This window comes from Cetorhinus maximus, chromosome 12 (genome assembly GCF_964194155.1).
Source record: "Cetorhinus maximus chromosome 12, sCetMax3.hap1.1, whole genome shotgun sequence".
NCBI classification, from domain to species: domain Eukaryota; kingdom Metazoa; phylum Chordata; class Chondrichthyes; order Lamniformes; family Cetorhinidae; genus Cetorhinus; species Cetorhinus maximus.
The window spans coordinates 80,352,393-80,375,129 of NC_135890.1; the positions used below are offsets into that span (position 1 = coordinate 80,352,393).

Here is a 22,737-nt window from a genome sequence, read left to right on the forward strand (position 1 = left end):
ATTCAAACCTCACATTTCCCACATTCAATTCCAGTCCTGCCTGTCACTTAGTCTGCCTATGCCCCTCCACAGCTTCTTGCTTCCATTTATTTATACAATTCATTGTGCCTTCCTAACTTGGTGACATCTGCAAATTTGCATACACAATTCCAATTCCTTCCTCCAAATCATTCCTATACTGTATATTTGGTGAAAAGCTACCAACAGTGAAGTAAATGAACAGTGCTCACGTAACATTAATGGACCACGTATAGATAATAAAACGGTGTGTGTAATTAAACGTTAGAGGAAGGAAATTGTGACCTTAACCGCGCAAAATTTATTTCAAGCAGAGATTCGATATGTTTTATTCGGCATCATTTTTAGAAAAATCAAACTGCCTAGAATGTTCTATTTTGCGGCAAGAATTAATTTTTAAAAAGCCTGCGATGGGTGTTGCTTAGTGGAAGGCGACATTAATGGTTGCATGACGATGTTATTTGTACGGAGGTAAATGGTATTACATGTGTCACGTGGAAGGGATACAGAGTCCCGCAGTGTAAATATAAAAAGCCTCCAGCGTTTTGCCTGCGTGTGAATTACTATTACTCACCGTCATACATTTAAATGCGATGCCTGATGACCGTCATCATAAAACAAAAACGCTGTGTGTGTTGTTATATTCGCAGTGCCTTTAAAAAAAAATACAATGGCCGTGTGCACCGAGGTTTGGGTTTTTATTTTGGAAGCTGCCCAGGGGCGGGCGCAGTTTCAGCCAAGTCTAAATTTGGAAATCTGACGTCCGGACTGCGATCTTGCGGAGATCCTGCCCTCGCACCGTTTCAATTGGAGCAGCCGAGGCCGCAAGCAGCTTGTTGAAAGCAGCGAACGAGCGAAGCCAGGAGTGAGGAGTGGCTTTAATGAGACATTACAGGCACCGACCGGGGTGATTCATCAGGCAGCATCTGTTACAGCGAGGCGTGGTGAATTCAGAAACCGCTGTCCTCTCGCGTTTTTTTAGACGCTTTATTTTAAATTTCTTCCTTCCTTCCCCCCCCCCCGAAGCGATATGAAATAATATTGTCTTTCTTTTTAAAAAAAAAACCCAATAATTGAAACGTTAACATAACGTTCATGTTCAATGGGCTGTAATTCGCCAGAAAGGATCGAGCTGCCGAAATGTACAGGACTTGTTCTCCCGAGAGAGCAGCGAGATTCTGTGTCTAATCTCACCCCCGAGGAGCAGCCGGAGAGCGTCAGAGGACACAAGGAGAAGGATAACCCAAAGACTTTATCTTTTCAGCCCGAGATGGAGTTACCATGACAACTACTGATGTATTCCCGGAGTTTCCTCCGCCGATATCCGATAAAACCGCAGGGGCGACTCAGAAGAAGAGGCAGATGTTGCACACACTGGCCGCGGTCACTGTGCTGCTCGCCACCGGGACCACGATCACCAGCCTCAACAAATGCATCTTCGCCGTCTACAATTTCCGGTACCCTCTCTTGCTGTCGGCCCTTCACATGCTGACAGCTATTGTTATCGACTACGCCTTGATCCGTATGGGATTCGTAAACCTGAAAATAAAAGAAGTCACCGGTCTCCCGACTGCTGCTAAATTCAAAGTGTTCCTACTGAGCCTGACCTTCTGTGCCACTATCGGCTTTGGGAACATGGGATTGAATTGCGTACAACTCTCCTTTGCACAAGTGATCTCTACCACTACTCCCCTCTTTACCATAGCCATATCAAAGGTCTTTTTGGGTAAGCACCATCACATCCTCAAGTACACTGCTATGATGCCTATCTGCCTGGGAGCTTCATTCAGTCTTTTGGGCGAGGTACAGTTTGATCACAAAGGATGCCTCTACATTTTTGCTGCAACCATGTTGAGAGGAGTGAAGTCCATCCAACAAAGTGAGTTGGGTCGTTCTGTGATTTTACTAACTGTACCATGGACAGGTGGAAAGGGTTGGGTGGGTGGTTGGATAGGTGGTTGGGTTACCATTAGGAAGGGTAAAAAGGGTAAAATGAGTCTTTTGTGATGGAAAATGAATGTTGCCTTAAGCCTGTTTTATCAAAAGGATGTTGAGTTAAGATGCACCTTGAGGTAGAGTGAGAGATTACGCTCATATCCCATCATCCACATTTTTCTTAATCTCCACCAGAAAATTCATATATAGATATATGGCTCAGTCAGTAATAGATAATAAACACTGTAGGGTTCAGATGGCTGCATAAAACACAAGTGCAAATCCAATTGTGACACCATGATTGCAGAATAATAGTTACATGATTCACAGCTGGGAATGATGCAAGGACAAAAGTCAAGGGTGAGAAAAGGGCATTTGGCTATGAAGCTCCTCTCTTAAGTGCTCTTACCTCACCAAACAGGTATCCATCTTTGTTTTGAATGCACCTAATGCCTGCATCTCTACTTATTGACCTAGAAGATTATTTTATTATAGGTGAGATGATGCTGTGGTGGTAATGTAATCCAGAATAATAATCCAGAGGCCTAGACTAATTCTTTGGGGATATAGGTTCAAATCCCACCATGGCAGCTAATGGAATTTAAATTCAATTAATAAAACCTGGAATTCAAAACTAGTCTCATTAATAGTGACCATGAAACCATTGATGATTGTCATTAAAAACCCATCTGGTTCAGAAGGAAATCTGCTGTCCTTATCTGGTCTGGCCTGTATGTGACTCCAAACCCATAGCAATGTGGTTTACTCTTTACTGCCCTCTGAAATGGCCTAGCAAGCCACTCAGTTTGAGGGCAGTTAGGGATGGGCAACAAATGCTGGCCTTACCAGTGATGCCCTCGTCCCATGAGGGAATGAAAAAAAGTGAAGTTCTCTCTGCAATTTGATCAAAAATTACTTTCCACTAGTTTACAGTTTTGAATTCAGGCTATGCTATTGTTCCATATTGTGATCATTGAGATATTTATCTTATCTAAATCATTAGCTTGTATATATCATGCAGCTTATTTTCTATATGGAAATATAGTAATGTAGTTAGTTATATTGCTGGATACATACAATGTGTCCAAATTTCCCTATATTAATTGGAGGATTTGAATTCAGTTTCTTAAAAATAATTCAAGTGGCTATGAAGCTGACAGATTGTCATAAGAACTCAACTTGTTCATTAATACCTTTTAGGAAATCTAGTGTCTCTAACCTAGTCGGGCCTAATATGATACACCAAACATGGTTGACTCTTAACTCTCCTCTGGAGTGACTGAGAAAGCTTCTCTGTTGTATTAAATCAAGAGCTGGGCATTTAACAATGACAACATCCACATCCAAAGAATGGACTTTAAAAAGTCATCTGAACCTCAGCATTAAATGCCACCCGGGTTCCCAAACCTCCCGTAATTTAACTCCCAAGGAGAAAAGTAAAACCAGTACAAAAATATATCAAATATGGGGAATAAGTATGTTTGATTGACAGTCAAGACTTATCCATTTTGGTAATGAAGAGTGTATTCACACTCCAGTTTGTGTGGGAGGGCAGCCTGATATGAGGATGGACGGATCTGGTGACCAATGGTGGGTGCATAGGGAGGGGGTGATTGGGTTATTGATGAAACCTCCTAGAATATGTCCAGCCAGAGTTGGCAACCAATAATTGCACCCTTTCATTTGCTTCATAGCATCTATTATTTTTACAGTACTAGCTTTGTTCAAATGAAAATAACAAATTTTTGCAGGCTATATGATTATTGGGGTGTGGAGGAGGTAAGGTGGGTGGGTGTCGGTAGTGGGGGAAGCTTGCACTTGTTACTGATCCTGTTCTAGGCCAATGTCTGTACTTTGGAATTTTTCTTAAGGGGCTACTAAATTAAAAGCAATAGTAGGAACTGTGACTGTTTCTCCACTCTTCTTGCAGCATAGTGATGCCTAACAATATTAGCAATGTAAGAGTTTGGAACTAGCAGGGTGGATAAAGGGGAACCAGTGAATGTGGTGTATTTGAATTTTCAAAAATCATTCAATAAGGTATCATACAAGAGGTTGTTGTGCAAAATTTGGGCTCATGGATTTGGGGGTAATATATTAGCATGGATAGCAAATTGTTTTCTGTCCATTAACCAGAGGGTAGGAATAAACAGGTCATTTTTAGGTTTGCAGGCTGTAACTAGCAGGGTACAGAGGCTTAGGCCTCAGCTATTTACAATCTATATCAATGACTTAAATGAGGGGACTGACTGTAATGTATCCAAGTTTGTTGACAACACAAAGTAAGCTGTGAGGAGGATGCAAAGAGGCTGCAAAGGGAGATAGACAGTTGAATGAGTGAACAAGAGCATGGCAGATGGAAATGTGGGAAAGTGTGATGTTATCCACTTGGAAAGGTAAAATAGAAAACAGAATATTTTTAAATGGTGAGAGACTGGGAAATGTTGGTATTCCAAAGGACCTATGTGTCCTTGTACATGAGTCATAGAAAGTTAATGTGCAGGTAGAGCAAGCAATTAGGAAAGCAAGTGACATGTTAGTCTTCATTAAAAAGGGATTTGAGTATAAGAGTGAAGAAGTCTTACTGGAATTTTTTTTATTCATTCATGGGATGTGGCCTTCGCTGGCTGGGCCAGCATTTTTATTGCCCATCCCTAGTTACTCTTGGGAAGGTGGTGGTGAGCTGCTTTCTTGACCCGCTCCAGTCCATGTGGTGTAGGTACACCCACAGTGCTGTTAGGAAGGGAGTTCCAGAATTTTGACCCATCGACAGTGAAGAAATGGTGATATATTTCCAAATCAGGATGGTGAGTGACTTGGAGGGGAACTTCCAGGTGGTGGTGTTCCCACCTATCCACTACCCTTGTCCTTCTAGATGATAGTGGTTATGGGTTTGGAAGGTGCTATCAAAGGAGCCTTGGTGAATTACTGCAGTGCATCTTGTAGATGGTACACTGCTATCAGTGTTCATTGGTGGTGGAGGGGGTGAATGATGGTGGATGTGGTGACAATCAAGTGCGTTGCTTTGTCCTGGATGGTGTCAAGATTCTTGAGTATTGTGGGAGCTGCACTCATCCAGGCAAGTGGTGAGTATTCCATCACATTCCTGACTTGTGCCTTGTAGATAGTGGACAGGCTTTGGGGAGTCGGGAGTGCGTTACTCGTCACACGATTCCTAGCCTCTGACCTGCTCTTGGAGCCACGGTATTTATATGGCTAGTCCAGTCCAGTCCAGTTTCTGGTCAATGGTAACCCCCCTAGGATGTTGCTAGTGGGGGATTCAGTGATGATAATGCCCTTAAATGTCAAGGGGCGATGGTAGGATTCTCTCTTGTTGGAGATGGTCATTGCCTGACACTTGAGTGATGCGAATGTTACTTGCCACTTGTCAGCCCAAGCCTGGATATTGTCCAGGACGTGCTACATTTGGATATGGACTGCTTCAGTATCTGCGGTGTCGCGAATGGTGCTCAACATCGTGCAATCATCAGCAAACATCCCCACTTCTGACCTTATTATGGAAGGAAGGTCATTGATGAAGCAGCTGAAGATGGTTGGGCCGAGGACAGTACCCTGAGGAACTCCTGCAGTGATGTCCTGGAGCTGAGATGACAGACCTCCAACAACCACAACCATCTTTCTTTATGCTAGGTATGACTCCAACCAGTGGAGAGTTTTCCCCCTGATTCCCATTGACTCCAGTTTTGCTGGGCTCCTTAATGCTACACTTAGTCAAATGTGGCCTTGATGTCAAGGGCAATCACTATCACCTCACTTCGGTAGTTCAGCTCTTTTGTCCAAGGCTGTAATGAGGTCAGGAGTTGAGTGGCCCTGGCGGAACCCAAACTGGGCGTCAGCGAGCAGGTTATTGCTAAGCAAGTGCCGCTTGATAGCACTGTTGATGACCCCTTCCTTTACTGATGATGAAGAATAGACTGATGGGGCGGTAATTGGCTGGGTTGGATTTGTCCTGCTTTTTGTGTACAGGACATACCTGGGCAATTTTCCTAATAGCCGGGTATATGCCAGTGTTGTAGCTGTACTGGAACAGTTTGGCTAGAGGCGCGGCAAGTTCTGGAGCACAAGACTTCAGTACTATTGCCAGAATATTGTCAGGGCCCACAGCCTTTGCAGTATCCAGTGTCTTCAGCCATTTCTTGATATCACGTGGAGCGAATCAAATTGGCTAAAGACTGGCACTTATGATGCTGGGGACATCCGGAGAAGGCCGAGATGAATCATCCACTTGGCACTTCTGGCTGAAAATTTTGGCAAATGCTTCATCCTTATCTTTTGCACTGATGTGCTGGTCTCCCCCATTATTGAGGATGGGGGTATTTGTGGAGCCTCCTCCTCCAGTGCGTTGTTTAATTGTCCACCACCATTCATGACTGGATGTGGCAGGACTGCAGAGCTTAGATCTGATTTGTTGGTTGTTGGATCGCTTAGCCCTGTCTATCACTTGCTGTTTGGCATGCAAGTAGTCCTGTGTTATAGCTTCACCAGGTTGACACCTCATTTTTAGATACGCCTGATGCTGCTCCTGGCATGCCCTCCTGCACTCTTCATTGAGCCAGGGTTGATCCCCTGGCTTGATGATAATGGTAGAGTGGGGGATATGCCGGGCCATGAGATTACAGATTGTGTTCAAGTACAATTCTGCTGCTGCTGATGGCCCACAGTGCCTCATGTATGCCCAGTCTTGAGTTGCTAGATCTGTTCGAAATCTATCCCATTTAGCACGATGGTAGTGCCACACAACACAATGTGAAGGTGGGACTTCGTCTCCACAATGACTGTGCGGTGGTCACTCCCACCGATACCGTCATGGACAGATGCACTTGCGGCAGGCAGGTCGGTGAGGATGAGGTCAAGAATGTTTTTCCCTCTTTTGGTTCCCTCACCACTTGCCGCAGACCCAGTCTAGCAGCTATGTCATTTGTGCATACATTCTGTGCCCTTGCTACCCTCGGAGCTTCCTCCAAGTGGTGTTCAACATGAAGGAACACTGATTCATCAGCTGAAGGAGGGCGGTACATGGTAATCAGCAGGAGGTTTCCTTGCCCATGTTTGAACTGATGCCAGAAGGTCCGGAGTTGATGTTGAGGACACCCAGGGCAACTCCCTCCTGACTGTATACCACTGTGCCGCCACCTCTGCTGGGCCTGTCCTGCTGGTGGGACAATGCATACCCAGGGATGGTAATGGCAGTGTCTGGGACATTATCTGTAAGGTATGATTCCATAAGGATGTCTATGTCAGGCTGTTGCTTGACTAGTCTGTGAGACAGTCTGTGAGACTTTCACCAAAACTAGTTGTGTACAAGGGATGCTTGAGCCTCTGCACCTTAGACTTGGTATATGAAAGGACTTAACTGAACACAGTCCAGACTAGTTATGGCTGCCGTCATCTTTTGCAAGGATTTGCATTGGCAATTGGACAATGCGTGGCCTATATGATATAATGCTCCCGTTCCTGAATGTAAAACATATTATCCGACTACTGTGAACATTGCCACATGAAATTCAGTGGTCTCCAATGTAATTTTGAATATTTTTTTGAGTACCTAGTGATATTGCACTAGGCGATACACATAGATATTTATTTGGCCAATTAAAATAGAAGTAATTTATAGATGAAACATAACATTCCTGAAAATCCTCGGGTCCTATTCTAGAGATTTCCATCACTGAGTACATGAGGTGGGGTCATAATGTCCTATCATTTGCATGCACATGATAGGCTTCCACACACTACATGTTCTTCCTGGATGCCTGACTACTGCTTCCGACGGAGGCTGAAAAGTCACCCATACTTTACTAGATGCAACCTTTGCTTTCGAAAGATAATTTTAAGGCTTCCTCAGTCCCCTTTATTGTGAGGATGACAAAAGATAAAAGGTTTATCTGCCTAATCTTTGAGGATCCAGGTCATCAGCCTGACCTGGAAATCAAGGTGGGCCCCACAACTGCCGTTGAACAGGCATAACGTCGTCCAAAACTCTTCTTATCTCCCTTGTTCTTTCTCCACTGTATTGCTCTCACTTCACCTTGTTGGCTCAGTTTTCCTAACTGTTTCTGATATTTTTACTCATTCTTTCTCTCTCCCTTCTAAGTTAGTCCCTATGACCATACCATGATTGGGTCAAATTTGCTATGACAAAACTAACTACTGCTCTGAAAGTTTATTTTACAACAAATATGCACACATATCTGCCAATGTTACTTTACTTGATCTCATTCCAGGATATTTTAAATAGCAGTTACACTAGGGAGCATTCTACTACCTAAGCCATTGAGGCAGCCATCAACATCCTGGAGGTTAACATTGACCAGAAACTTAATTTGAACCAACCAAATAAATACTGGGAATTTTGTAGTGAGTAACTCATTTCCTGACTCCCCAAAGCTTGTCCACCATTTACATGGCACAAGTCTGCAGTGTGATGGCATACTCTCCTCTTGCCTGGATGACTGCAGCTCCAACAACACTGAAGAAACTCAACACCATCCAGGACAGAGAATCTGCTTGATCCGCAGCCAATCCACCACCTTAAACATTCATTCCCTCCACCTTAAACGAACAGTGGCAGCAGTGTGTTCCATCTACAAGATGAACTGCAGCAACTCGCCAAGGCTCTTTTGACAACACCTTCCAAACCCGTGACCTCTAGAAGGACAAGTGCAGAAGATGCATGGGAATGCCACCAGCTGCAAGTTCCCCTCCAAGCCACATATCATCCTGATTTGGAAATATATAGCCATTGATTCACTGTCACTAGGTCAAAATCATGGAACTCCCTTCCTAACAGCGCTATGGGTGTACCTACACCAGATAGACTACAGTGGTTCAAGATGGTAGCTTACCACCACCTTCTCAAAGTCATTTATGATCATATCCCATGAATGGGGTGGTGGGAAATGGCTTGGTAGCTCCACAGAATTCCTTTACCCAGGTACCAGGTAGAGAGATGGAGGATAATGCCTTATGGGTTTAGGTTTGGAATGTATGACAATGTAATGGTTCCTGGGAGATCCTCTGACAAAGAATGCTTAGAATTGTAATCTTGGGGAACCTGTTATTTGGAGGGGTGGCGGGAGACCATGTACTTAACTAGGGTTGGTGGATGTAATGAGAATTCATCACATGGAGTGGGAAGGGAGTTGTTCAAACCAATTTATGAGCATGTCTGTCTTTTTGGAAATTTCTGTATCTTTAATATATGACATTTTTGGTGGGGTTGTAGTAAGGATGGGTGAGGAGCTGTAATAACTTTATCTTAGAACGTTTTAGGTGAACACAATTGCAGACAAAATTGAAATTAGAAAAAATCTTTTGTTTGACATGACTGGTGTTCAGAAAAGTAGAAAAGGAGTGAAATACAGAAATACCTGATCACAAGGGAAGAGGAAAACTGACAACTAGATTGACAGTATAGGTGACGAGTGTGCCACAGGTTCAAGAAATTTGATTATTAGAAATAGGTGTTTTACTTTTTTGACGTGCTTTTGTCCTGGTCCAAAAACATGGGCTGGGATTTTACAGGGCTCCAGGGGACTTGTGGGAGAGTATGTAGTGTAAAATTGTGCAGGTGGCATGCTCATCGCCTTCCTACCACTGCTGGCGTTTTACCAGTGGTGAGGAAGGGGGCAGATGGCCCAGCAACCCTTAGGCTAATTGGGGACCTTACATGGGGCCACTTAGGGACCTCTTCCCACTGCTGCTGATGGGCATTTCACCCTGTGGGAAGACTTCCAGGTATACCCTGACGACATCCACGGGGGTTGCCAACTGTGATTAAATGTATTCCTAGAGGTTTCATCACATGACTTGCCCCAACACTGCAGCCATTAGTCAGCCACACATGCGTCCTTGTGATGCGCTGCCTTCAACCAGTTGGAAAGCAAAAAGACACATTACCTAGTTGGGTGATGCTTGATTGTCAGTCAAGCAGTCTCTTTTCCCATTTTCAATACTTTTTATATCTGGTAAAGAAAAAATGTTCAGAGAAAATTAAAAAAGAACAATCTTTTTTTAATGTCCCGTGATATATCTCTATGGTTGCACGCAGCAGTGTCCTGGTTTTGATCTTCAATTCCTGGAGACTCTGGGCCATCCTGGAGGGTTGCCGAACTTACTCGGGGGAGGATGGAGGGAGGGACATCCTGCTAGGGCATTCTGTTAGGGCACCAGGTGGCCCATGGAGGGCCCCCCTGGCAACAAGCCATCCCCTCCCTTGACAGAGCTTGCCTGATTTGCCCTGGAAAGCCCTACCCTATTTATATCCATTTTGGGGCCTCCTCTATCGTGGCTGGTTGTGGCTACCACTCCCAGTGGCATTGCTGGGACTGAAGAGCTTCAGACCCTCAAATTGGCTGGCAGCTCTTGGGGGCAGCACCTCGCCCCAATCACAAGCAGGTAACTGCCTGATGAACATAAAATGCAGCCAGGGCTTCCATGACCAGCTAAGGCACGGTTTTCCCTGACTTTCCAGCTGGCGGTCAGAGCCACCACCATCCTGTAAAACCTCGGCCACGTAATTTTAAAAGCCAACCTTGTTGAACTTTACTATAGTGGGTAGCAGTGTTCATAGTGCCATTTATGAAGTAACTACTTCTCAATGACTGTTGAATGCTCTTTGTGGTATCTTATCACTGTTGTTAACACTTTCACTCACATTTTCACTCACATGAGTTTTCAACACTGGGCTAAAAATAAACACATTTTTAATCTTTTTGCTTCCTTCCTGCTTTCAGTCTATTTTAAACATCAAACTGCTGAAAATGTCCCCGACCCTCACACTATGTAATATAGTTATGAACATTAATGTAACAGTTATAACACTGCTTCATTGTTGGAAGTAGTTTTTATTACTGCAATATTAACCCTGAACTACACAATAAAACACGTACAACATGGTTTACATCAAAGAATATTTTAAACATTTTAATGTTATAGTCATGCATCCCCTACCTTCCCTTCTTCCTCTCTTCCTTCTCATTGTCTCTGTCCAATTTTATCCTTTCAATTTTACTTTTTCCCCAATTAATCTAACTTACCTTTGCTTTTCCAAGCATACCACATCCCCACTAATTGGCGTAGTCTACAGACCACTTAATAGTGGAAGGGAGGCAGAGGAAGATATAAGCAGTCAGATTAGGGAATTGAGTAAAATACATAGAATAATAGTCATGACAGGTTTCAACTATCCTGATTTTAATTGGATATGTCCAGGGAATTATAGATCAGTCTGCTTAATGTCAGTGGTAGGAAAATAATGGAATAAAGGAGAGAATAGAAGAACATCTAAAATTGAGAAATATAACAATGAATAGTCAGCAAGGATTTCAAATGGGACAATCTTGCCTGACGCACCTTTTGAATTTTTTGAGGAGATAACAGAGAGAGTTGACGGTGGTAATGCAGTAGATCTAATTTATTTGAATTTTCAAAAGACCTTTGATAAGGTGTCCCAAAATAGACTAATGAATAAGGTCAGGTAATGTGGAGTTTGGGGACAAGTAGCAGAATGGATTGCTAGCTAGTTTCAAGACAGAAAGCAGAGAGTGGGAGTAAAGGGTAGTTATTCAGAGTGGCAGAAGATGTGAAGTGGTGTTCCACATGAATCAGTGCTGGGACCAGTGCTGCTTACAATTTATATCAATGATTTGGACCTTGGAATCAAAATTACAATTTCAGATTTGCAGATAAGACCAAATTGTGAGGGAAGCAGGGGAGGGGAACTGAGGAGGACTGCAACAATTTACAGGAGGATATTAATAAACTTGCAGAACGAGCAAACAATTGGTAAATGAAGTTCAACACAGATAAGTATGAGGAAGGACATTTTGATAGGAAGAATAGAGAGGTTACTTATTACTTGGAAGGTGCAAGACGGGGTTGGAGGAACAAAAGAGAACTCAGAGTACAAATACATCAGCAACTAAAAGTTGCACCACATGTTAGCAAGGTCATACAAAATGCAAACCAAGCACTAGGCTTTATTTCTGGAGGTATAGAATTGGAAAGTTGGGAAGTTATGCTAAACCTTGGTTAGGCCGCACTTCAAGTGGAATTTAATGCCTTCCCCCGAGACAAATTTGGCAACGGGTGGCATTTAATCGGGTGGGAGGTGGTGGGTGGGAACCCCGCCCGATTAAGTCTGGATGGCCTTCCCACCATGCTGCGAACTGAGGCCCGTAAGTGGACAATTAATGTCCACTTAAGGACCCCATCCCACCACTACTGGCATTTATTTACCAATTGTTTGCTCATTCTGCAAGTTTATTAATGTCCTCCTGTAAATTGTTGCAGTCCTCATCAGTATTGAATATTCCCGTCCCCTGCTTCCCTCACAATTTGGTGTTACCTGCAAATCTGAAGTGTCATTTTGATTCCAAGGTCCAAATTATTAATATAAATTGTGAACAGCAGTTGGCGGGGCACTTGCCAAGCAGGAGGCATGAAAAGCAAACCATGTCAAAGCTGCTTGCGGACTTCTCGGGGGTGGGAGGGTGGTGCTCCCTTATTGTCAGGCACTCGGTGCCTGATTGAGGGACCTGGCATCGGGGAGGGGTGCCTGCTAAGAGCCACACACCCCCGACCCGGCTCTTTCTGCTGATCGCCCTCCCCCGCCTTTCCGCAACCCCCACCCTGTGACTCCTCTCCTACTTTCATTCACCTGTGGCCTGGACCCCTCGGCGATCCTGAGCCTCGGGTGGGTGCATTGCCAGAAGCAGCCACTGCCTCCCCAGTAATGCACAACTGTTAGCCTCTAATTGGCCGGCAGCTCTCTGGGGGGGCAGGATTTCTGACCCAATCTTCTGTTCTTGATCCTGGGGAAGGCCCACCATTGCCCAGTTAAGTACTTGAGAGGCACTTAATATAGTGGGCCTTTCTGAAAGGAGGTGACACAGAGCTCTTGCTGGCTCTTCAGCATCACCTCCATTAAATAATGTCCTTCGAGTATTGTGTGGCGTCCTGGTCGCCATATTATAAAAAGGGTATAGATACACTAGAGAGAGTGCAAAGATTTACAAGGATGATACCAGAACTGTGTGGGTATACATTTCAGGAAAGGATTGACAGCTGGGTCTCTTTTGAAAAAGGAAGGCTGAGCAGTGACCTAATAGAGGTCTTTAAAATTATGAAAGATTTTGATAGAGTGGATACAGATAGAATGTTTCTTCTTTTGGGATAGAGGCCATCAATATAAGATAGTCACCAAGAATGCTGAATGGGAAATCATTAGATGGCATGCCTATTCAAAGGTGCTCCTATCTTTCTTGGTCTTAAAGTCAGAATTTGCAAGGATGGAAAGAAAAGGAAAAGACTTGCATTTGTTTAGCGTTCTTCACAACTTGAGGAATTCTGGAACGCTTTACAGCCAAGTACAGTCAGTATTGTAATGTAGGAAATGTAATAGCCACTCTGCACACTGCAAGCTCCCACTCAACAATGTGATAATGACCAGATAATCTGTTTTTAGTGATGTTGGTTGAGGGATAGGACCAGGACATCAGGGAGAACTCCCCTGCTTTTATAGGAGCATAGGACTTTGGAGCAGGAGTAGGTCATTTGACTATTTGAGCCTGCTCCGCCATTTGATAAGATCATGGCTGATCTGGTTGTGGTCTGTGCTACACTGGGTGTGTCGGCTTGGATGATGTGCTCAGCTCACTGGAGTGGGTCTGTGAACCCACAAACCTTCTAACTCAGGTGAGAGTGTTACCAAACTCAGCTACGGCTAAGTTAGCTCATGCTCCCCTTAGCATTCGCCGCTGTAGCTGGATGAGTGGAGTAATTTTGACTGGACTGTCACAGGTCCGTGACAGGCCTCGCATTTGGAGTCTCAGGTGGGTGCATGGAGGGACTGTGATTCAGCAGTTTGACTATAAGGTGACTGAGGCCATGAAACAAAAATGCTAGCAATTTCAAATCTCACTGCTCTCCCACTATCTGCATAGACCAGCAGGGACAAATGGCCTGTTTCTGTGCTGTAAATTCTACATAATTCCATGTGAAAAATGCAAATTAGGGAATTCAGAAGAAATATCTTCACTCAAAGGGTGATAAGAATGTGGAACTTGCTATCACAGGGAATTGTTGAAGTGAATAGTATAGATTTAAGGGGAAACTAGACAAGCATTGGAAGGAGAAGTGAAAGACTTTTTTAATGGTAGATTTAGATGAGGAAAGATGGGAGGAGGCTCGAATGGAAACAATGGCATGGACTGGTTGGTTTGAATGGCCAATTTCTATGTCATATATCCTATGTAATCCTGTGTTCTGCCGATAAGTAAGGTGGAAGGGTTACTGTTGAAGCCCATTTAGCAGTATAATTTTTTCAGGTAGCACAGTAGTTAATTCTTTTGCATAAAATCCTATTTTGTGCTATTAGAATAACAGAAAATGTTTACTTTAATCAGGTCAACAACGGGATTGAAATAAATTACAAATAAATTTTATATAAATCACTTCCTGGAACAGCTTTGAAACAGCCACCCATCCCCCCCGTACCATGTCTACAGCCAAATTTGGGTGACATGGTTGTAGGGTTCTTGGGTGCAATACTCGACAAATTATGTCCTCAGGACCTTCTTAGGCCTACAGAAGCCACACATATTGTGTGCTGATGTGTATTTCATTGTACGCCTCTGGACCTCCAAAACATAAAGAGACAAAGGTCATTGGTCCCAGGTAGTATCCTGTGATTTGAAATAGAATCAGCCATTCCAGGAGATGGCTGGAAGTGGAAGACCCGCTCCAACAGCAGAATGAAAGCCCAGCAATGTTGGAGTATTGGCCCAGAATTTATTGCAATGGGGGCATCTTGTTAGATTCAATTTTCTGACTCTTAAGCTCACATTTTTTGAAACTGGAAGTGCGAAATGATAAGGGCGTGACGAGGTCAGCGGAGCATCTGCAACTTTGATGACGGAGAGGACCAACAGTCTGTCTGATAACTAATGAGATTTAAGGATAGCAAGAGAATCAGAGGATGGCTGACAAGAAATTAGTGTGAATTAGAGTCAAGTTATATACAGAAAGAGAGGAAGGAAAGGTTGGATTAAGAGAGAAGTGGGACAAAAAGAAAAAGTAAGAACTTTCTTTTAAAATTTACATTTTTAATTTAAAAAACCTTTGGGATACATTTAGATGCTGTCCTGTATATTTTAGGTCTTTACGTTAAATATATATTTATCCTGTGCATTCCCTTCATGTTTACCCTTGTGGAAGAGACTGAAACTAGGGGACACAGTTTAAAACAAGAGGTCTCCCATTTGAGACGGAGATGAGAAGAAATTTTTCCTCTCAGAGGGTCGTTAGTCTTTGGAACACTCTTCCCTGGAGACCAGTGGAGGTAGGGTCATTGAATATTGTTAAGGCAGAGGTAGATAGATTCTTGACTAAAAGGGGAGTCAAAGGTTACCTGGGGTAGGCGGAATGTGGAGTTGAGCCCACAATCAGATAGCCATGATTGTATTGAATGGCAGAGCAGGCTCAAGGGGCCGAAGGGCCTACTCCTGCTCCTCATTCGTATGTTTGTATGTTCGTAAGCAGGAATGAAACTCCACAGTTTCAATTGTTTCCTTTCTGGGCCTCCAAGATTGAGTCCCCTTGCAATAACATAAATCTCCTCATTAACAGGAACCTTATAATCATCAAATACCAACCCTAACATTCTGGCCAGGGTTTTACAGCCCTGCCACGGCGTATCTCCCCTCAGCTGATGCAGCGAACCATTTAAATCTCCATTCAGTTTGGTAAAATCCAGGCCTCTGCGTAAAGGGTAATTTGTTTTAACAGTGCAAATGCAGCAATTTCTTGAAACTTATGGGTAGGTTGACAGCAAGCTCCATTTTGGGGAGGCTGGCAACAGAGCAGTGCGAATCATCCAGCAATTTAGAGCAATTTGCAACTCGTAGCATATTTCTTTGCCACAAATTGTTGGGCTCTTTACACACTAATACCCGTGTGCCCATTAAACTCATAATTTTCCCAGCAAATTCTGTGCCTTTTTTTTTAATTCATTCACGGGATATGAGCTTCACTGGCTGGGCCAGCATTTATTGCCCATCCCTAGTTGCCCTTGAGAAGGCGGTGGTGAGCTGCCTTCTTGAACTGCTGCAGTCCATGTGGTCTAGGTACACCCACAGTGCTGTTAGGAAGGGAGATCCAGGATTTTGACCTAGCTACAGTGAAGGAACAGCGATATATTTCCAAGTCAGGATGGTGAGTGACTTGGAGGGGAATTCCCAGATGGTGGTGTTCCCATCTATCTGCTTCCCTTGTCCTTCTGGATGGTAGTAGGCGTCAGTTTGGAAGGTGCTTCTTAGGAGCCTTAGTGAATTACTGCAGTAATCTTGTAGGTGGTACACACTGCTGCCAGTGTTCGTCAGTGATGGAGGGAGTGAATGTTTGTGGATGTGGTGCCAATCAAGCAGGCTCCTTTGTCCTGGACGGTGTCCAACTTCTTGAGTGTTGGTGGAGCTGCGCTCATCCAGGCAAATGGAGAGTATTCCATCACACTCTTGATTTGTGCCTTGTAGATGGTGGACAGGCTTTGGGGAGTCAGCAGTTGGTTGCAGGAATCCTAGCCTCTGATCTGCTCTTGTAGCCATAGTATTTATATGGCTAGTCCAGCTCAGTTTCTGGTCAATGGTAAGCCCCAAGATGTTGATAGTGGGAGATTCAGTGATGGTAATGCCACTGAACGTAAAGGGGCGATGGTAGGATTCTCTCTTGTTGGAGATGGTCATTGCCCGGCACTTGTGTGGCGTGAATGTTGGTTGCCACTGGATATTATCCAAGCCTGGATATTGTCCAGGTCTTGTTGCATTTGACAAGGACTGATTAAGTATCTGGGGAGTCGTGAATGGTGCTGAACATTGTGCAACATCAGCAAACATCCCCACTTCTGACCCTGTGATGGAAGGAAGGTCATTGACGAATCAGCTGAAGATGGTTGGGCCGAGGACACTACCCTGAGGAGCCCATGCAGTGATGTCTTGGAGCTGAGATGACTGACCTCCAACAGCCACAACCATCTCCCTTTGTGCTAGTTATGACTCCAACCAGTGGAGAGTTTTCCCCCTGATTCCCATTGACTCCAGTTTTGCTGGGAGTTCCTTGATGCCAAACTCGGTCAAATGCAGCCTTGATGTCAAGGACAGTCACTCTTAACTCACTTCTGGAGTTCAGCTCTTTTGTCCATGTTTGAACCAAGGCTGTAATGAGATCAGGAGCTGAATGGCCCTGGCGGAACTCAAACTGAGCGTCAGTGAGCAGGTTATTGCTAAGTAAGTGCTGCTTGATAGCACTGTTGATGACCCCTTCCATTACTTTACTGAGAGTAGGCTGATGGGACAGTAATTGACCGGGTTGTATTTGAACTACTTTTTGTGTACAGGACATACCTGGGCAATTTTCCACATAGCCGGGTAGATGCCAGTGTTGTAACTGTACTGGAACAGCTTGGCTAGGGGTGCGGCAAGTTCTGGAGCACAAGTCTTCAGCACTATTGCCGGAATATTGTCAGGGCCCATAGCCTTTGCACTATCCAGTGCCTTCAGCTGTTTCTTGATATCACGTGGAGTGAATTGAATTGGCTGAAGACTGGCATCTTTGATGCTGGGAACCTCCAGAGGAGGCTGAGATGGATCATCCACTCGGCACTACTGCCTGAAGATTGTAGCAAATACTTCAGCCTTATCTTTTGCACTGATGTGCTGGGCTCCCCCATTATTGAGGATGGGGATATTGGTGCAGCCTCCTCCTCTAGTGAGTTGTTTAATTGTCCACCTGCATTCACGACTGGATGTGGCAGGACTTCAGAGCTTAGATCTGATCTGTTGGTTATGGGATTGCCTAGCTCTGTTTATCACTTACTGCTTATGCTGTTTGGCATGCAAGTAGTCCTGTGTTATAGCTTCACCAGGTTGACACCTCATTTTTAGATGTGCTTGGTGCTGCCTCTGACATGCCCTCCTGCACTCTTCACTGAACCAAGGTTGATCCTGTGGTTTGATGGTAATGGTAGAGTGGGGGAAATGCAGGGCCATGAGGTTACAGATTGTGTTTGAGTACAATTCTGCTGCTGCTGCTGCTGATGGCCCATAGTGCCTCATGGATGCCCAGTCTACATGTTCCCTACATGTCCCAGATTGATATAGCAAACTACATCCATCTCAATTATTGCAGCTGTGAGTTAAATGGAAAGCAGAATATTGTGACTGTTAACTTATAGCATTATGGTAATGCTGCCTTGTGTTTTTGGAATGCTGACCACTGCTTTTCCAGTCTAGCCCTCCCCATCCCAACACAGGGAGTTGCAACAACTACTACAATGACAGAACTGAATATGTGATCACTGTTGCAAACTGTTACTTTTCCACTGACTCACGTCATGTTTTAGAACCTCTGCTGCTGCAGTTTCAACAGCCTATACATAGGCTGTGATTCAGAGCAATCACATGGGCAAAGGTCACTTTCCATCTAACAACGCTTAAACAGATGCAGGAGACTTGATATTCAATGGTTATATTTAGAGCACACTCATCTGAATTGTATGTTCTTATAATTAAATAAATATTGGTCAGGAAATAAATATTAGCTATTTGTATGTATGCAGGCTGCAGCCTGCCTGATCTCATCTAGTCTTCCATCAACAACGATGTTCTTTTTAGAGCAGGACACCATTTTTTTCACTTTTCTCCCCTCACCTCCTGAAGTCACTGACAATTAATATAGGTACTATTGTATGGGCACCTCCAGTACCTCAGCCAGATTGACATTCTTCATGTATGCAACAGAGAGTGCCAGTAGGGTAGGTGACTGTAAGGGTATTACAGGTGCACCCAATCCTGTTCTAACCCAATGTTCATTGTACTTTTCACAGCGGTTACTATTGGATTAGGATCAGCAGCTCTGGCTAATTTTGCTGAGAAAGAGAGAGAAGGAGATTATCCATAGCGATCATTCTCCATTGGGTATGAAATGCCAGTTGGGTAAAAAGTTAATCCTGATTTCCACAAACAGTCACTGTAACAGTGTGGCAATCATTTCTCAGCTCCTGTTATCTTCTAATTTCTATCCACATCCTAAGACAAGAGTTCTTGAAGGATGAAAAACAGACTGGATACGAAGCTTTTAAATTCATTCTTACATTCAGTTACCCAGTTAGTTATCTAATCTAGCCTGGAGTCACAGAGGGCTGTTGTAGTGGCCCTGGCTAAGACAGCAAACTCGCCACAGGCCATGGGTCATACTGAAGGCTTTCCTGGGCTGTACAGCAAGAGGTGCACTTACCACTTGAGGCACTTTGGAAGCCACTTTCCTGTCTTACTACATATCGAATTCTTGAATGAGGACGTTTTGAAACTTACCAAATCAAAGTAATGCTAGTTAGAGTCATAAATATTACCTCCGACAGTCATTTTCTCATCAGGTGATTTTTCTTCAACAACCCATGCACCATCTCTGTTTACATAACAGCTTTGTCCATATGCACAGGGATCATTATTATTACAATTCAGTTAATTGACCTAAAAATGAAAATTTGTTTTTAGAAAACGGAGCTCTGCTGCTTTTGTATTTCAGAATCGTCGTTAACAATTATGACACCTTGGAAATGCATTTGCTTTTAAAATTAATGAGTCACTTTCACCATCATTGAGTGTTATTCAGGAAGGAACTTTTTACCACTGTTGGCAGATCAAGAACTAGTGAAAAAAGATGTTATGAATGAAGTTACAGTACTGGTATTTAGGAAAGACTTCATTCATATTACCTCCCACACAATTTGGTTTCATGGTTACTGAATTGAATAAAATATTTCTTAATTACAACTTGCATTTCAGTACCTTGAAAATAGCGAGCATATATTTTTCCACATTTATATTTTACATGGCTCAGGGGAAACATAGCTTGTGCTGTGCTGAATCAATTACTATGGAAACACTATACAGTTCAAATGCAGTGATTGGTATTTCAAAGGAACTGCTTAATCCAGAATTCTTTCATCTTTGGAAATCACACTTTTGAAGGCGTTCAAATTCATTTGAAAATTAGAATAGATTCCAAACTGGGCTTAGAGTAGTCATCAAAAATGCTGTAAAAATCAATTGTAATCAATCACTTTTTTAGCACTCGCTCAACTTTTACCCTTCTTTCTGGTCTCTTTGGCTCTGTCTGTGTTTGCTTCTACATCTGATCCTGTCCCTTGTCCACTTCCTCAAGCTCCCCTGGGGCTCCATTAGTAGCATTCCAAAGAGGCCCTTGATGTTTAATGGAAAATTGTATATTGAAAGTCACCGTAGTCCCAGAGGACCATAGGCTGCTCTCTCATTAGAGGGAGACAACTGGTGGTGAGTTTACCTGAGGGTCACCACACCCCAGGTGAGGTACAAGGTTGAGAAGATGGGGCCTTCATGGATGACCTCAGCGGTACAGGAATTGAACCCATTCTGTTGGCGTCACTCTGCATTGCAAGCCAGCCATCCAGCCAACTGAGCTATATTGCACATCTGTTCACAGGACAGGCTAATATATCATCTATTGCAATACTCATCACTATCTCTCTTTTCCAGGTATTCTCCTTCAAGAAGAAAAGATCAACTGTGTCATCCTGCTCTACTTGATGTCCATCCCAAGCTTCTGTATCCTTATTTCAGCTGCATTACTTCTGGAGAGTGGCACTGAATGGGAACCATCCATCAAGTATGACAACAGACTTTGGATTTTCATTCTTCTTAGCTGCCTAGGCTCAGTACTGTACAACTTGGCAAGCTTCTGTGTCACCACACTTACCTCTGCTGTCACTCTGCATGTTGTGGGCAACCTCAACATGGTTGGAAACCTCGTCATTTCACAGGTCCTCTTTGGCAGCGAGATGACTGCATTGAGCTATGCTGGAATCGGGCTGACGCTAACGGGCGTGTTGATGTATCAGAACTCAGACTTAATAACAGACTATTTGAATTCAAGAAGTAAACATCATGAAGAACAGGACAAGTTAAAAACTGACTGAAAGAAAGCCTTGTTTATAGGGGGCAGGAGATGACGTATTTGTAATTCAGTAGGGTTAAATTTTGCCAAACTGCGGGCAGACAAAATGCTAAATTTATTAAAGTAAAGCACATTGCCTTATTTAAATTAATGCTTTACTCGATATTTTTTCCCATTCAAATGTATGAAAAGTCTGTGACTGGAATTGTATTTATTACATCATATAGTCCTAGACCAGATTATTAAAAAGCTCAATTTTTATTGTAACTGTGCTTTGAACATTTTTGCATGTAAGGAAAAAAATTACCATTATCACTAAGCCATGGCTGATACCAATGAATGAAGAGGAAATTCCGAATGAAACTCTAGATGTTGGAGTTCATCAGAAGAAACCTCCAGGGTAGTTGTGTAGGAGACAGAAAAAAATCAAGGTGTGCAGCTGGCTCACATTTAGAGTTCTGATGGCTCAAATTTAAAGCAAAAGGTATGATCTAAAATGAAACTTTTTTTTTCAAGATTAACAAGCTACATTGAGTAGAGTGGTAAATCCAGGAAGTATTCGGAGAATCAGCTTATGCAGAGATACTATATGCTCATTTCTAATGGACCTTATTTTCAAGTGTAAGTTTTAAAAATCAACGATCTATATAATTCACTTGCAAACTGATATCCTGCAGCCTATTAACCTATACTGTGGTTCATTATTCAGCCAAACGGGCCCAGATTTTCGCTCCTGGTTTGGGTGCGCAGAGACGGGAGGATTCACGGCTCTGCGACCCTGACCTTTAAAAATGGCCATCCGTAGTTCAGATTTTTGTTCCGGGGGGTGGGGGGAGGTGGGGTGCTGGATTAGAAGTGGGGCCCGCCACCCCCAGAATGAGTGCAGAGGCTGCTGGGTGCGGATGTGGGCTGTGAGGAAGGCCTGCCTATGTGCTCCAGCACTGTGTTGAAATAAATTTAAAAATGAATAAAGCAAAAAACATTCCTCCAGCCCTCACCAACCCACACCCCCACCCCACACACTCTCTATACTCCAACCACGTCCAACTATGCCAATTCATGAACCCCATCCACCTCCACGGCCCTCATACCCACCATGCTTCCCCTTATCCCCATGTACCTTTATAGCCTCATGCCAACTTAGTGCCAACCCATGCCCCCCACCCAGCACCATTTTCCCTTACCTCCCCCAAGCCAACTCATCTCATATCCTTTTGACAGCTCCTTGACAGCTTTTACAACTTTGACTGTTCCTTGACAGTCCTTTGACAGCTTTGACAGTTTTTTGACAGCTTTGACAGTTTTTTGACAGCTTTGACAGTTCTTTGGCAGGTCCTCGGCATCTCAACAGTTCTTTGACAGCGCTTGAACAGCTTGAAAGTTAATTGACAGCTTGACAGTTCCTTGACAGCTTGACAGTTCCTTGACAACTGGACAGTTATTTGACAGTGCTCTGAAAGCTCCTTAAGATTTCCTTTGACAGATTGACAGACTTTTGACAGCTGCACAGTTCTTTGACAGTTTGACAGTGCCAATGAGTTTGTGCGTAAAACGTGCATAATTATGTTCACTTTATACAATCCCAAAGGGTGCCTTACCCCTCCCAAAGGTGCCTCGGGACCATATCCAAAGGGGTACCTGACCTCTCCAAAGGGGTACTGGCTATCTAAACGAATCCACCAAATTCAGACTTCCCCTTACCTTGTCTAATCTGCACACTCTGGGTTTTACACTGTTAGCCTACCAAAATCCCATTTCAGTGGAGACAGCTGGTGA

The 22,737-nt window shown here is 43.6% G+C and overlaps 1 protein-coding gene across 1 annotated transcript; it reads left to right on the forward strand.

The window, feature by feature from the left end:
• The first annotated feature begins 543 nt into the window (after positions 1–543).
• On the forward strand, positions 544–21,228 carry slc35e4 (solute carrier family 35 member E4). The gene is made up of 2 exons (XM_078554001.1): positions 544–1,897; positions 20,544–21,228. Exons 1-2 carry the CDS (start codon positions 1,300–1,302, stop codon positions 20,981–20,983), a joined length of 1,038 nt encoding a protein of 345 aa, XP_078410127.1. The 5' UTR covers positions 544–1,299; the 3' UTR covers positions 20,984–21,228.
• The last annotated feature ends 1,509 nt before the right edge of the window (positions 21,229–22,737 follow it).